Source organism: Lottia gigantea (genome assembly GCF_000327385.1).
Source record: "Lottia gigantea unplaced genomic scaffold LOTGIsca_53, whole genome shotgun sequence".
Classification (NCBI taxonomy): Eukaryota; Metazoa; Mollusca; class Gastropoda; family Lottiidae; genus Lottia; species Lottia gigantea.
Genome location: NW_008709815.1, coordinates 83267 through 101642, shown reverse-complemented (window position 1 = coordinate 101642; position 18376 = coordinate 83267). Strand labels below are relative to the sequence as shown.

The following is an 18376-nucleotide window of genomic DNA, read 5'->3' as shown; positions in this document are numbered from 1 at the left end:
TCACATTTTTGAGCAAAAAAAAGTTTCGATCTACAAAAAATGTGGTATGCCCTTTAATTAATCTCCTATAGGTGTATTTAAACAAATGTCACATTTTATCATTTATTTCATTGTATTTAAAACCAAACATGTTATATCCTGTAAGATAATCACTTAAAGAAGAAAAACATCTTATTGTAAGTCCTGGTAATAAAATGTACAATTGTTCAGGACATGACATGAAATATATTGTTTTTATTTTATTTAAAATGATTGCGTCATATATGTAACTTAAGAATACAATAGTAATGAAATCTGCACTGTTTTTATCATTAGGACCAAGGTTAGGTGTTTGAAGTGGACTTGTAAACTAATTATCATATCATCACCTTATCATATTGTAGCAATGTTTTCAACTTGATTAAGACATAAAGATACATAGATCACAATACATTACTATCATCAACAGTGTCAGATTCTGGCTGGAATCATGCTTTATGATTGATGATGTCTGATAGTACCATTTGTTTATTTTCAAAATAGATTTGATATTTAGGAATTGGTTTGATAATTCACTGGAGATTTAAATATCAGCATTTCTCTATACATAGAAAAAAGTTATAAGCAGCACTCCAAGGCTTTTGATAGGTAATTTACCCAAAAATCAGAAAAATCAGAAGAAGTTCAACTATTGAAAATGGTGCAGATGTAGATGATTGAAAAAAACATAAAAAGCCATTATTGAAGGAGATAAAGCCATTTGTTTTCAAACTTTTATAAAGATGAACAACAGCAACAAATTAATTGTAATGGGCTACTCCCATTTGATTCGGAGTTCATTTTTCTGTGGTTCGGATCGTTAGTACTTGATTTATCTATTGATGATCTTTGATGGACAGTTATTGAATTTTGCACATTCTACTGAGGCTTAAACTTTTTGTATGTGATACATTTCAACAGTAAATGATTATATTATCATAAAGCCACCAGACAGCATTTTGAGTTATGAGAAATATTTAGTTCAATTATTAGAATTTGTGTATGTATGTTATATAAACATGCTGATTGAAATCACTGTTAAAATGATAATGATATTATATGTGTCGGTCATTATCTACTTGTATATTATCTGATCTAGTTAATAGGTGATATACACAGGGATTACATGATTATTAACTAATATTCTTGCTCTACATATGTTTAATAGGTGAATACAATTAGGGTAGAAATTATACATGTACCTTACTCATTGTTGACCTAATTTGAGGATCTCTTAAAGGGGGTCAATGATTATGGAGTTAGAAATATGTAGTTCATATTAGTGTTAAAAATGCCAAAAATTGTCAATAGATTGCAGTGGTTTTCACTGTTTCACACCTACAACTGATAATTAATTCTTCATCAAAAATTCTCTCCCAATGATAAACATGCTGACATGATGATACTGGCTAAACAATTTGACAGCTTGCAATCTGTTCAGAATTTTGCAAACCTGCTCAGGTCAAGGTCAATAGTCCTCACAGCCAAAAGAATATTGGTGAAGTACACAAGGATACAAAAGCACAAGCATGCCGCATAGTAATTAGATATCTGTTTGTGAAAACCTATTTAAATTTGTCTATAAATCCTTAGATCATTGCTTTAAACCTGTAGTGCGAACATGGCTTGTTATATATTCAATTTACAATATAGTCAAGTTACATTGTACAAATAGATAAAATAAGGTGTAGATAATACGAAAATGACAAGTTTGGAATATTTGAAAGATGTCAACTTGGTACATGGCTAACACATGATATGATACAAATTCCAGGTGTTATTTCAAATATTAATTTACATTTAAAATAGATTAATAAAGTAACACCTGTACGATCCAAATATTATTATTTATCTTTACAAAATATTATTTACTATTCTTTATCATCTATATAAACTTCTTCGTGAAAATAAATGTGTAAGATTTTTATAAATAAAATCATGTGTTCTGATTTCACGCCAAACTTGTCTGAATTAATTCAGTGGGGATACCACCCATGACTAAATTGAATACCTCTTTTAATTATGTCAAATTTAATTTCATGGTGGCTCAGAAAAGATTTTAATTTTTAATTGGAATTTTTTGTGTAACTGAAAACATTTGAGCAAAAAGTGTGCTTTATTGTTTGTAACTTAACCGAAGATTAACATTTAACTTTGAAAATACAGGTGTTGCAAATTATGCTTTTGCAAATTCTTCAACTTATTGATAAGCACATGTAGGTTCTCACGGTTTCAAATTTTCAGTACATTTTTATTTAAACTTATCTTTTACCAAGATATAAGATAAATGTTCATGAAATATCAAAAAGTTCAGAGAACACAAAATTAATGCTTTGATTTGGCAAAGTTATTGTATTATGTATAGTATATATCATGTATCATATTACATAGTTAATCCTTTGAATGGATTAACATTCCCCACATATTTTACAATCGTCACCAGATTAATTTATACCTGAATTATTGTGCTGTAACACTTTATGTGATAAAGTAGGTAGTTGACTTAAATTTTGTGTAGGCAATTCACATGGATGTGAGAGCATTCTCTAACTTGCTGACACATGCATAATGATAAACCAAATAAACATTATCAGTCAGGAAAACTCTTGAAAAGAGATGCAGACAATTGACCAATCGAGTTTCAAAATAGTTGTACTTGATTATTAAAGGGACAGGTGGGCTATTTTGGGGGGTTGATTTTGATATATGTAAATAGTCTCCAGAAGTACTAGAAATGTACAAAAATGGCATTATTCGTCTAAAAATTTCAAACTAAGAATTTTACTCACTATTTCTATATATGCCTTCTCTATATATCACAGAGTATCTTAAAATGACGAGTCATCATTTTAACATTCAAACACGGATAATTCTGGACACACATGGATTTAAAGGCTCAAATTTCGATGGTGAGCTTTGAACACTATTACTGATTGGCTTAACTAAAAAATAGGCATTTATTAGACTTAAGTATGATTGTTCAAAAACAATGGTGCATTTATCTCTTTAACCTTTTGAAATGTAACCTGACAAAATTGTCTTGATCAGACAGGCCTCAAATCCTTAATGCGTTATCATTGAAATGTCCATTCATTCAGTGATCCCTTAGAACCTACCACTGCAATCCAATGAATCTTAATATATGTTGCTTTTAACTTGTGTCACAGACAAATTTATATTTACTCATGATAATGTCTATATGAATGCAGACCTATACATTATAGATGTCTTTACATTTTAACAAAAAATTCCTTCAGGCTTTCATGTAAATGTCAAGTTAAAATTTGTTTTTATTTCTATATATTAGATCAATTATTCTTGTCGTGTTTTAAGAAAATGACGGAGAAGATCAAGTTTTAAACCATTATGTCCTATGACTCTTTATGTCCATTATTTTATATTATACAACTATCTAAGAAATAACTTATTGAAATTCTAATAGATAAAAGAATCATTCTTGACTTATTTTTGGTCATAATTTATGCATGTTTGACCTATATAAGGGGTGAATCAGCTGATATTTACAATCGATAGTGATAAGTAATACAGAAAAGGCAATACTGTACAATACTGTTTTTTTTAATCAAACAGTTTTTTAAAGAAATTTCTGTCATGATTTAATCATTTTAAGATTAAAAGGACTTACTAAAAAAACATCTTGGCAATATTTTTTTAAAAATCTTGATAAATGGAAGAACCTTCACGGAAACATCGCAAGATATTTTATTGAAGTAATTGTTATCCATATACTTGTGTCCAGTTATTAATTTGAGATAAATAGGAAACCATTTCTTAGAAATATGACTATAATGAAAAGGAACTCTTGGACTGATTGTTTTTTTTTTAAAAAGAAAAGTGGAGCGCAAACAATATATTGGATGGCTACCATACTGATTTCCATCGTCCAATGTGCAGAACAGCTGATCATTGTGGATCCTTTATACTACAGCATAATAGGAATATTAAAACAGAACCTAAAAGAACATTATATATTTTTTTTTAGGTTCTGTTTTGATATTTCTATATCGCTCTACAGTTGATGTATTGAGTGATAAACAGTGAAAAGAATTATTCATTTTTTGTACAGCATATATATGTTGTTTTCTCCTAGGTTTTCATTCAGGAGCCACAGTGGCTCAGTAAGTTAGACGCATGCTTGCTAACCTGAAGGTTCAATTCCGACACAGGTCGAGATAATACCTTCGGAATTTTCAACCCGGTTTCCCCCTGTCAGTGATACAGATAAGAGGGGCTGACATGGATAAAGCGTCTAGTTGTTCAGATGGGACAATAAACCCCGAGGCTTTTGTATTCTACAGGCTAATGCTGCCCTGACAAAATTTCCCTCATTGCACTCTGCATGGCATTGCCCGTTTTTGTTAGCCCACATGGTGCAGAAAAGTAGGATGTTAAACTCCATTCATATAATTTCATTTGGTTTACATTCAATATCTTACCACTGCTTCTGAAATAATGAAGACTAAAGGGACGTAACTCTTTCTGGCCTGAAACTTCAGCACCTTATTTTAGAGAATTTCAAGAAGTGAAGTATTGGAATGCTACTGTGAAAGACACTAAACATAATTTGTCTAGTGTTTTATTTCAATAGATACTTTATCATTATATAGCACATCTTCTCAATAGTTAAATTGCTACTTCCATGTACAAATAAACAAAATAATTCCAACTAAGAAACATTAAGGCTTTGTAATGAAAAAACGTTCTATTTATCAGTAAAGATGACAGTTTAGTTGGAGTTATCAGCAGTCTTTAAGATAATTTGAAATTGCATCTGAGTAATAATAAAATAACCTTTAATTCTAGATATTTGTTTATTAAGTTATGGTAGAACTCCCACATGCTTTCTGTGATGTTTATATATTCACAGATGGCAATTTTTCCAAAATATGAATTTGTGAACCTCCAGCAATCTGTTTTTCTTCTTAGAAAAAAATTCTATAAAATGAAATATCCTATTTCCAAGGATTTAAAAAAAAATATAATATAGATTTATTAAAAATTGATATTGATATAAAGTTTTTATGTGACAATTGTAGAGTTCAAGGACCCTGTTCCTCAAAATATCCTGTGATAAGAATTTGGTGTGATTCAACATTGAGAAAAAGAGCATGTACTTACAACAAAACTGTGAAACAAAACTCATCATAGATGACCATTGCATTCAAGAATTTATCAATTATGTTACTTACTTTTAAGCTTATGCAACTATCCTCTCAAACTTATTGAATTTTTGCTTTATCCAAACAATCAATAAAAAATAATCAATTTGATGTTTCGTTTCAGGTTTACAGATAGTAAGACCACCAAAAAGTGGAGTAGTGTTAATGGGAAGAAGATTTTCATTTAATTGTAAAGCTAAAGGAGATCCACCTGTTAAAATTAAATGGTTTAAAAATGGAGTTGAGATGAATAAGCATGGCAGGAATAATTTTTACAGAATATCGCCTAAATCTGGTCATCTGAGATTTACTCAAGTCAATGTAATAGATAGAGGTACCTATAAATGCCGTGCTGAAAATGGACTGGAAGCGGTAGAATCTAAAGAAGTGACACTAGCTGTGCATGGTAGGTATTTTGTACCATATATGAATTTCCGTGAATTTTTATTTTAATCATTAATGTATTTATCATTTTGTTTGGCATCAAGAACTTTGTCTTTTAGCGACAATTCCTGTTTTTATGAAGTTGGCACAATCTGGTTATATGATTAGTTAATATATCAATTGTCAATTGTTGTAGAATGGATCATATTCATTTTTGATGTCATTTAAATTCTACAACTATAATTGTAGCACCAGCTAAAATAGTGGAATTGACCAAAGATAAAGCGGTAGAATTTGGTACTACTATTGTAATCAGATGTACTGTTGCTGGTATACCAACGCCTACACTAGAGTGGAAAAAAGATGATCAAGTGGTAATTACACTTAATAACCAACAAAGTCCCTTTTACACAAGGTCTTGATAAAGTGTTTGATTCTTGATACAGACCAGGCTGCCATAAAGAGTTCTTTTTTAAAAATTGCAAGACCACCTCATTGAGGTATAATAATAGGCATGGTAAAAGCATGACCGAAGCCACAATTTCCCATCAGTTGAAAGATGAATCTGCTGTAACTGTTTTGGTTTAATTACTTATTTAATGTTTTAGGTACAGAAAAAAATTCCAAGTCATTCTGAAAATACAAATTATGTTAATATTACAACACCACCCATAGTAGAAGATGAATATACTATCAATGTCACAGAAGCTGCTAAATATAATTGTGAGGCACATAATCATCCTCATGGTGGATATACCAAAGATTCAAGAACAACTCATCTTTATCTTTTAAGTGGTAAGTGCCAATTACTTGGACATCATCTTCTATTGCATCTTCCCATTGTCAAGCTATCAAGAACTGTGTCTAATACCTTGACTGCAATAGCCGTCTTTCTCGTATCACAGAAGATTGTTAATGCAGCAATTTAATTGGATTGAAAACTAGCACTTAAAGTCAATCACAGCCTCCTGATTAAACCCTCAGCCAAATTGTTTAAGTCTTTCTGTTGAGGCCTAACATTGGCTGTATTCGCTAGGGTACAATCCAATCAAATTGCTGCATTAAAAAACTTCTGTGATTACCAGAAGGATGACTATTTCAGTCAAAGTATTAAATGCACTTTGTAATAGCTTGATATGGTGAAGATGCTATTGAGACTTGAGAAAATCAGGGCCATTAGTATTTTTTTGCAACTTTGTTGTTGATTTCTGTTAGTTTTGTTGATTCGAATAAAACAGATGATTTAAAACAGCCAATGATACATTGACACCACTTATTCAAAATGCCAAATAGATGGTAGAAAAATCAAAATCTTTTCCTGAAGTTCACATTTCTGATGATAATATTGCAAAAATTTAATGTTTTAAGTAATATTCAGTGTTAAGTGCATAACAGAAATGTCAGTTGAGTTGAGTATTAATTCTGTATTTTGATGTATGGCTCATGGTTTACTTGTTGTTAGAAAGGTTTTTGTTTTGATTTGTGTTAGGAAGTATCAAGTATCTATCATGGAGGATATTGTGTTGTATATATGTATAAAACAATGTATGGAATTGATATTGAGATATTTGACTGATATTTGAGTATGATTGATAAATACCTATACACATTCCATTAAATATCAAATATACTTCTTGACATGGTTTAAGACATTGATCTAGTTGAAATAGATAGAAACATAGAAACTTAGGAAACTCTAGAGATCTATTTAAAATGAAAATAGTGACTTAAAGTTGGTTTGTCATGTATAAAAAGAGATTGAGAATTAAGAACTGAGATATTGGTCGTTAATAGCTTGCTTGATTCTTTCTCACAATTTAAGTGAGTTTATATTTTAGAAGCTTGTAGGTAATTAAACTTTGTCATCAAGTTTTCTGATGATAAAAACATGAGTGGACTGTGGTCTGTTTATAGTATTATCTGATAAGAAGAGAGAGTAAATGTAAATTATAAGACATAATTGTTCTCTACAGAATGACCAATCTCACTTAACTTACATGTGAAACTGACCGTTAAATATAAAAAGAAGTTTATTACCCTACAATAAGTAATGGAGCATTTTATAGAGACAAGATCTGAAGGTTGATTATACTGAATAATATATACAGTCTACAAGGTCAAATTCACGTCTACTGAGAATGCTTGTTTTTAAGTACTTTTTTGTGTGAGCTTTGGTTCAAGCAGGTTTTGCAACCTCTTAACTGTTTCATTTCCTTTTAATGTGCAAATATGAAAAGAAACATTGTCCCAAATTGTCCTTTGCCAATACTTCTTCATATACATTTACATCAGGTTCCCCAATAACAGGGAGACATGATAACTTATTCATGGTCAGTTTGACCTAGAGCTCACAACTTCCATTTTCTGGAAGAGGACCATGCAAAGGAGGTTCTTAAATGCATAATAGATATACTGCATGACCCAATTTCTTTCATCAAAAATCCTGTTTGAAAAAGTACTAAAATTTTTATCTTCTAAACTTCTATATATGTGCAGAAGTTAAAAAGAGACAGCACAGCAGTTGTATTAGAATTTTGTATATCTGTCATCCTCTCATGCTGTGTCCAGCTGCTGATTGTTTGATCTATTATCTCACCCTTGATCTTGTTAAAGACCACACAAATCCATATGGTACATATAATCTACCAATTGCATCAGGATTCCATCTCTTCTCTCCTTCCTGGTGAAGAGTTCTAGACACCTTGAAGACATCAGACAATGGAGGTCTAGTAAAAAAGAGATTAAAGAAATTAGATAGATGAGTTGATGTAAATAGTTAAATTAAGCGTTGTATCTGTTGGTGTGTGTTTGTTTTGATAATGTTAAAGATGAGATCTTGGTACCTGTCTAGATGTTATTATAAGTCTACTAGTTTTGATCTTCTACTGTTGATACTTTAGTTAACAAATCTACAAAATTTTTCATGGTTTTAAACATTTTTTTTCAGCATTTACAATAAGATTTGTTCTTTGTTTTGTTCAAATGAGTTTTTGCATTTGCCTCCTAGGGTTGTGGAGATTTCAATTTTGGTAATTTTGTCACAAAAGATTAAGCACCTGCAATTTGGTCAAATATAGAATTGGTAATGGTCAGTAATAACTTATTCACAATTATTATTGTCTATAATGGGGTGACCAATTTACCTTGTGACTATTGACCATGTGACTAAATTTTTTGAGACCAAATTACTACACCCTGGATGAATGAAACTGACTGTCGAGTTACCATTGTGCACATATTTTGATATATGATATGCTAAATGACAAATCAAGGCAATTTCCTTTTGGTTCCCAATTTTTTCATAGAAATATATAACAAAATTAGATATTTTATTACATCCATGAATCATCTAATTTGACGTGAAGATGAAGAGGTCCAATTACTTTATGCTGTATGGCCAAAATTGTCAGATGACTGTAGTGGGCTGATGCATGTGATTCATTCTGCTTCTTTCATGAGTGTTTGCCGCGAAATCCTGATAAATGTGAAATTTGATGAATTTCTGTGTAAAATTATCAGTATATTTTACCAATCTCATTTTCACTTGAAATGACATTATTAGTCAAGCTGAAATTTATTTGTTTATTTTCAAATCATTGAAGTTTCTCCCTCAATGTGTTTTATCAATTATCCTAATAAATAAATTGACTTGAATTTCATATTTCTGATTTGTTGAAAGATATAGGCCTAGGAAATTTACTGGGTACAAACCATGTATTGTATATATTGAAAGTTTGTTTTGGTTTGAAACAGTAATTTTAAGATTATGAGCAAAGGTTGAATGTATTTCTGGTTTCTGATGATAAATATTTAACAATGATAACCTTCTTTACTTTACTAGTCTAAAATTAATAGATTTTCACTTATTTTACAAATTTTCAGAAATTATTCATTATGTTTATTTTATATCCGTAATGAAAGCATCCAGTCTTTCAGATAGGACAATAAAGCAAGGCCCCTGTGTTACAGTCTGCAGGTGGACATGGTGTATAAAAATAGACTTATGTTGTTGTGTTGCCAAATTTTCCTTATTGCTCTCTGCACAGTTTTGTTATTTTCATTAGCCAAATCAAGAGCGTAATACTAGGACAATATGTGGCTCTGTCAGTTAGACACAATGGATTCAAATTATTTTCTACAAATGAAAAATGTTCTGCAATGTTAAGACCTTGTCAAGGTATAAAATTTGTCAGAAAGTGTCAGGAAAATATCCTGAAAAACTATTCTGCATTAAGAACATTACATTCCAATTTAATAGATAAGTTTGTTGTCTGATAAACCATTTTTTAACGTGATTACTTCAATTAATTCTCTTGATACCAATATAAAGAACACAGTGTTGAGACTCAATGATAGTAGAAGTTAGAGACTTACCAGTTGTGGTACATTATCTAACAATTTATACTAGATCTTATTACTGTTTAACTATCATATAGTATAAATACTTAACACTTGTAATGGCTGGGTGGTACCAAACTCTTAGTTTCCCACCATCAGCCTTTTAGTCAGGGTTTTAACAAGGATCATTTGGCATTGAACATCCAAATTTGACAGCTCATAAACTAAATATATTGTACATTGAAAGACTGAAATTTTTTTTTCTCCAGAGGTTTTGAAATGATAATTATATTAAAGAACAGAAGGTTTTCTTTTTATGGGTGGTGTCTGTATTAAAGACGAGGTTTCTGGTAGATAACAGTGAGGTTGACACAATCCACATTGTGATACCAGTGTTTATCAGAGCTGCTGGCAAGACTATATTATTTACTGTCCACTATCTTTCTGTGTGGCTCGTTATTTCTTAGTATGACCATCCTTGTAATGAAAATACAGGAAAAATATCTCTTAACCAGTGTTGGACTCAAAGTCAGATGCTAAGTTGACAATTGTATTCAAGTGTTCAGATGGGTAACCTAGCAATAGCTAATATCCTGTCATGCTGTACTCCTACCTTTGAAGACCTTTGGGCCTTTAGTGATGCACATTCTTATTTGGTTCTTACTAGTTATCTTCTAACCTGCAGTATGGAACCGATTCTGCCCAGTGCATTGTGTTGGACAGCTTTGGGTGAAGAAACACAACCCTAAAAAGGTTATTAAGAACATAAATTTGATCTTAGCGGAATAATTTTAAAACAATAACTTCTGTTAGAACTGAATCTAGTTCCATTCCACTGATTCAGGAAAAGATAGTTCCTAATTAATGCATGTCACAATAATTTCTTGAAGTAAATATTGTAGTCTTATCAGTCTGATAGTGAAGAACACATGTAATTATTTACTTACCATCTACAAACATTTTATAATCCAATTAAAACTCTACTATTATCTTCTAAAAACATCATAAATTCATTAAAATCTACTCATTAGAACACTGGCCTATCAGTCATGGTATTTTGATGGTCAAAGATAGGAAACTGACCACAGAAATACCATGAAGAAATTAATTAAGATGCCCATTAAAGTGTCACGGTTATTTAAGGTATAGTCCCGTCAGATTGTAAAGAGCTTTGAGTAATGAATTTATGAATTTTCTAATAATTTCCAACCATAAATTTATGGAATCCAAACTGAAGACAATATGATTGTTATCTTTCGAAAGGTTCAATGTTAAATGTTGCTTTCCTAGACTCTTATGCTTTACAATTGGAAACTTTTATGGTAATATTTTCTGTTCATGAATTGTGAGATTTTGCCAAAAAATGCTGCATCACAACCATAACTTAAAGGGACAGATGTGCCATTTTGGGGGGTTGATTTTAATCTTGAATATATGTAAATAGTCTTCAGAAGTACTAGAAATGTACAAAAATTGCATAATTCCTTTAAAAATACTTCAAACTAGCAATTTTTCTCACTTTTCTATATATCACAGAGTAGCTTAAATTGACAAGTTGGCATTTTAACATTCAAACGCATATAAATCTGGACACACATGGATTTGAAGGCTCAAATTTCGATGGTGAGCTGTAACTAATTGGTTTAGCTACAAAATTCCTGTTTCTGAGACTAAAGTATGATTGGTAAAAAAAAATGGCCCACCTATCCCTTTAAGTGATGCCCTTTTAGGTTGATCTTTAAAGAAGACTTAATTAGATATTGTTTCTCTGATTTTTTTCTGAAGGTACTTGTGTTTGATTAGTAAATATGTTTAAGAAATGATGTTTTAAGTAATAAGTGTGTTTTGAAGTACATAACATATGTATTTATAAATTCCACTGATGTTAATAGTCTCGTTAAAATGAAGATTTAAAAACATTACGAAACTTAGATATGATTGACTGCCATGAATAGAATGAAAATATTGATGTTTATATCCAACAGATAGTTAAAGAAATGTGAAAATAATTACTCTAGTAAAATGTGGAAGAGATAATTATTGGTGGACTGCTGTTTGTTTATAAACATTGTTGATATCAAAGTATACATATTACTGTATTCATGATATCTAATAGAAACCTTTAATTCCTGCGAGCATTTCATTGACAGGTGTAGAAATTTCTGCTAGAGATGGGTATGTGTTCTAGTGGCGCCAAGAGTTCTCTGTTTCTACAATATACACTAGTAAGATCGTCCCCTTGGAATCTCATGAAATGGTTCAGTCCTATTGAATGGCTTCATTTGATATATAAGAATTGTTTCATGAATGAAGTTAGGACATTCTATAAACACGATTTCTAGTGAGTGGAGATGAGTTTGGTGGTAATTTGAAGGTTCCCCAACCATGACTCCCGTTTATTTTATAATGATGGGATGATGAAGTAATGACATATGGAAACATTTACAGATAAATTATGTTACCAACTAGTGGTTGTGTTGTGTAGGAGTGGTCTTGGGAACTGATTCTGTGTTTAAGTGACAACTTTACTTTCTGTTTGAATAAGTTATGGTTTTAACCAATTTTTGAATTGAACTAATTTGTATTCCATAACTGTATGGATAGGTGTCAGGAACAAATTGATGGTTGCAATTTGTTCTTACTTGATCAAAATTATACATACTTTATAAGATGCTTTGAGGCTGCTTGTTTGCAGTCTTCAACAAGCACCAATTTCTTCTGATCCTGAAAGACCTTCCTAGATTCTGGTTGTATTTGGAGTAGCAATATTACCACTGTGATCATATTGGAACAATACAACATGTGTTCTAAGAACAATCCTATTTGTGATTGTGTACACTAGAGAATTAAAGACCTCCATATGTGGCTAACGAAACTGGTGGATTGTTTTGAAAACTGACATTTTATTTAGAATTGTTAAGTATAATGACATAATGGAAGTTTTATTAACAATCGTTTTCTTTATTTTCATTTTAATAGGCGAAGGAAAGTCTGAATCTTCAAGGTAAGCTTAAATTTAATTCTTATCATTTTTTAATCATTTATCTGTACTGCAATGATTCTCAGTGTCAGACATAATATGTGCAGGATACAGATAAGTCACAAGTAGCTATTCTCCATATAATGTTTGTTATTTTTATTCTTCATCAGCAATTTATTTTATTACTGATGTGTATTTCTTTTCATTTTCTTGAAAACAGTTTTCAACCTAAGCTTAATATTAATTTGTTAATTAATATTTTAATGGGTTTTTCTTATTACACATCCAAACAACATAACCAACTGTTAGCTCTGAAAACATAGAAAATCTATGCTACTTATGTATCTTTCCACTCAATTTAATTACACTTAATTACCATTAACAAACAAATGATATATTTAAAAGAGCTTAAGGTGCAGGCACACTAACAGTCTTGGTTGGAAACTTTTGTCACTGACTAGAGTCTTGTCAAGAGTTCAAAATTCTCCAGTTGGTTGTTTTCCACCATGTTGATAATCATGTGCGGAGCATGCACTTGAAAGGTAAAATGATTCTGATTGGATGATGACGATCTGTCTGATGTTGATGAAGGGCACACAAGATTTTACTCAAGACTTTAATCGGTGCCAAAAATCTCTGACCAAGACCGCTCATGTGCCCACACCTTTAAGCAAAATCTGAGTTACCCAGGCAACAAGATGAGATATATTGTTATGATTTACAGTTAATTTCTTAATTAAAGTCTAACTGAGATGTTATATAAGTATAATAAGATAAATATTATTTAATAATATAAATAAATATTGAAATGCTATATAAATAAACTCTATGACAAGTTATAATTATAAATTCAGTAGACATCTTGATTGCTGCTGTTGACTGCTAAATATAAACAAACAGCATCAAATCAGTCAATATAACCAACCCTACAGTTGCTATTTATTAATTAGAATATAACCTATGAATATCTGCACTTTTTCAAACATTGCTTGAAAATCAAAAAGTTGGGCTTTAATATGTCACAATTCTCTTCCTTTAAAGGAACTCTCCAATTTTGGAGTGTGCGTTAATAATAGTGACAAAAAAATTTCTTGTAATTTCAAAATTAATAATTAATAAAGGTCAATATTGATAGTCTCATTAATCCTCTTTATTGGGGTTCAGTCCTCTTAAAAGATGATTTGTGACTTAGCATTTCTTTGCTTTTGACCAAAAAAAAGAATACCCTTTGGCACTCTTGTAGTACTCACAGGAAAGCATATCAAAGTTTTTTCTCACTTGAAACAGCCAGAAAACACAATCAGAGTAGTTATCTGACACTTGTCAATGAAGCAGAATCTGGTTTTATTAACCAATGTTAGAAGATAGTCCATTCAGCAGGTGCTGGGAGTAAAAAATGACATAATTTAAGTTTTATCAACAGACTTTCCTGATATTACTGACTTTCTCCTTATGTTTTATCGTATACTACCAGAAATATAAAAACTTCATTCAAGATTCACTGATAATACTCGTTTATCAATGGCGGAATAATATTTTCTCTTCTACTGCTGCTTCTGACTTTAATTGAAGTTAAGCTGACATTTAGAATCCTTATAATTCCCATTCTACTCTTCTTACTGTTTGAGTGAGGATCATTTTTAGATTTCATGTTAGAGGATTACCAGTTAGGAAAGAAGGACAAATCCCTTCATATAATAATCCTTGTTTAAACTTCTGGTTGTAGTTTTTTTTTGTATAAACTATTAGTAACAAAAACCATGACAATAGGAGCAATAATTGTATAGTAGTGGACTCCTCAAACGAGAAGTAATATCAGGTGTTTCATAAAGAGAAGCTATGTAACTAGGGGCATTAGTCTTGAAAAATTTAACTGATGATGGTTATAGAGTTCTAGTCATGTGATTGGTCAATCACATAAATAGATTAATTTTGTTATCCAATTAGATTACTGTATTGCATTAAATCTTGATTTGATATAAGTTACATTTTCCAGAACTCTCAGAGCAGGTTAAACAAATAGATCCATGATAATTTGAAAACTCATGCATGCTATAATCTTGGAGACATGGGTTTAAAAAAACCCATTGCAGACTGTAACATCCGCTACATATTTACAACAAACTTCTACACAAAAACATCAAACATCCTGCATATATTGAAATAACACTGAAACACTTGTTCAATTTCACATTTGTTATCTTTTTAAATATTTGATAGTTTGTGAAATTTCTATTTTCCCACTAAATAACAGTATGGTATGTTAGACAGGGAGGGGTTTATAAATCAACAATAGTAAATTATATGAATATGTCATGAATAGAAATAAGTGCAATAGTTTTTGTCTGGTTCACATTATAATCTTTGTCTGAATTGTCAGTTCCATATTGCACCAATTCAGCATGGAGCCACGCTAGCTCGGTGAGTTAGAATCTTGCTTGCAAATCTGAAGGTCCAGGGTTCAATCCTAATCTCAATTCATTTTTTGCATCAAATGAACACTTTTATTAAGGATGTTTGAGGGTAAAAAATCTATGATTGTTTAGATCTTTAGTTTATACCAAATTCTTACCACAGAAAACTGCCATTGTGCCAAGCACATTTGTTTAAGATTCCATATTAGATTTGATTTGAAGCTGGCTACCAACAATGGAATAAAAAGGGAAAAGAAGCAATCATATTTTGTCATTATGGACACTCTGAAATGCTGCCAACTGTAAATCATGTGGCTCAAATGATTCCATACTTCTTATATTTTACTGCTAAATAAAACCTTCGTGAAGGAATAACTTTGTTATCTTCTTGTATATTCACATTGTTATTCATGAAGTTCTGGACAAAAACATTATATTATGTAGCCCCCAGTAACTGAGATTTTGACTTTCGACATTTTCAACAAGACTTGTTTTGGTAAAAATACTGAAAGCTTTTATGTAATTTGGTATTTATTTGATGTTGTTTGAGCATGATGTTAATACATATCATATGTTCAACTTTCACTTTCTAGTTGACAAATTTAATCCATTCATGAAAATTCTCTCTGAATAATGACAACAAATCTTGGTATTTTGGGAAAGAAACAGTAATTGATAAAATCTGGAGATATTTTTTGTGTGAATATTATAGCTCACAAGATGTTGGTATATTTATTTTGTAAACTAAATGCACCCGGTTTCAGCCATATAACCCCTTTATTTGAAACTGTAAAAAAACAATTTTGCGTCTAACTTAACAATCTGCAGGAGTGGTTCCATTGATTGTAGAGTTTCTATGATTTTATAAAAAACTGAAAATATTATGTAGAAACTTATTCTGTGATAATACTGAAAGAGAAAGTTGCCACACGTTAGAAGATAAAACATTAGACTTTCTCCCCAGGAAATAAACAAACCATTTCAATTCACTGGTGTCATTTATTGAAGACTACCCCAAGACAATTGAGATGAGATAAAGAAAGTGTAACAAAGCTCTCAAATTATATCATCTTATTTTCTATTTAATCATATTTAACATTATCAAGCTAGAGTAGAATGTCATACTGCCGTTAGCAGGGTGGCCATCTTGGACCAATATTTATATTAAAGCGCGATAACATCTTCTGAAATATCATCTGGAGTTTGATGAACTCTCTGGGGTTCTGTCTCAGATACCTTCCAAAATAAAGAAAAAAACAAGTTGATAAAAATATTCACCCCCTGTGAAGAGTGAAGGGCCACCTCCAGATAAAACATCTATCAATTTGGAATATTTTGATAATTTGTGAACCTGACTGATAAGCTTGTCTTTACTCTTGCTAAAATCGTGTACTAAAAAACCTTTCAAAATAAATTTCAAAATAATTCCTGCAGTGTTTTTACTCTTTTCAAAGACCTGTCTGTAAAAAATATCTTTAATGTGCGTTAAAAAGATAAGGAAATTCTGCAAGATTTATGATGACAAGATTAAGTTAAAACAAAGAACCACATTTTTTCCCTAAAACATGAAAATGTACATTTAAGAAAAGTTGAATTAAGTTATTTTGACAGTCAGACTTTAATAGATTCTATATGATTAAAATCCAAGAAGCTATCGTCCAACTTTGATCCACAACAAAAGATAATATTTTAAAATCGTATTTTTTAGCACAGAGTTATCTGTTTTTGAAAATAGTATCTCTGATTTCAACCCATAATTTCTGTAATAATCGCAAATGACCTTGAAATATTTGAAAAAGTTTCTACATGTATAAACCAGAAGGAAAATGACATACCTCAACTTATGAACTCTAAAATATAAAAAGGAAATTATTCGAGTTATGCCACATAAATATCAATTTTCATAATTTCTGAAGTGAAGATAAGATTGAAATAATGAAAATGTTTAAACCACAGTTTTAAAATTAGAATGAATGATATACTAATAAAGGATAATGATAGTTCTTAAAAGATAAGATAATGTAAGAAATATTGTGAGAAAATATGAGTTAGAACATTGGTTGGTTCAGTTTTGCTGAACGTGTAATATATGATCCTCTGAATTTGACCCTGTCTTATATAGAATGAAAGACAGTAGCGGTACTATTCGTCTGAGACTACAAACAGGGGACAGACTGATGAAATGTGGGGACTACTGTCGAGGTTTAGATTCAAAATGAAGCAGCTCAGTGACAGTGCATGGATGCATTACTCCTTTGGAGCATCTGAGAAGGTTCTCCCCTATAATAAAAAAATTGAAAAATAGTATTGATTTGGTGCATTCTGACACATATTTTGGTGCCATTACTGATAAGAGAATACTGAATGACGCTATGTTCCCTGACATGTCCGAAGAAAGTGCAAACTTTTGTGGTACATGACTTAATTTTCCTTGCAAGGAAACACTTGCTTAATATAGGCCTACAATTGTAAGATCTTTATCATTAATCAGTTATCAAAATTATGATAAGTTCCATACTTAATATCTTTAATTACATCCTCTTTATTTCAATTGGTGTTAAGTGATGGAGGTGTGCACTTTATTACAAGTCAAGATGTATAATGATTCAAGATAAATATTGATAATTTATAATAAATTTGATCTTCAAGCAATTTGTGGAATTCGTTTGATCCTTTCTGAAGATATTATAGGTATAATAATTAAGAATCATATTGGCATTATCAAATTTTTATGCTGCTAAACACAATTCACCCCATAAGGCAGATATCTGGATATATCCTGGATTATTTTTGAAACTTTATCTCAAATGCATAATATATGATTAAGATATGAAATAACACATCTAATGATGACAATAACAAATGAAAATAACTGGTTATAGTTTCAGAAGTATATTGCTGTGATTAACATGTTATTATCTTTCATTTCCTAATTAGATTTATTAGAACTGTTTATTATCAATGTTTACTCAAAGTTGTTTATTAGAACCAAATATCATTATCTTATCAATACTATAGTATGTACTGAGATACTAAACTCTGGAATGGTTATATATAGTAAC

The 18376-nt window shown here is 30.7% G+C and overlaps 1 protein-coding gene across 1 annotated transcript; it reads left to right on the top strand.

Moving 5' to 3' along the window:
• Positions 1 to 4406: 4406 nt before the first annotated feature.
• On the top strand, positions 4407 to 8269 carry LOTGIDRAFT_165669 (hypothetical protein; the record flags this gene model as incomplete). Its single annotated transcript, XM_009062711.1, has 5 exons — positions 4407 to 4419; positions 5323 to 5604; positions 5832 to 5956; positions 6191 to 6377; positions 8196 to 8269. The coding sequence occupies 5 exons, from the start codon at positions 4407 to 4409 to the stop codon at positions 8267 to 8269; spliced, it is 681 nt and encodes a 226-aa protein (XP_009060959.1).
• Positions 8270 to 18376: the final 10107 nt, after the last annotated feature.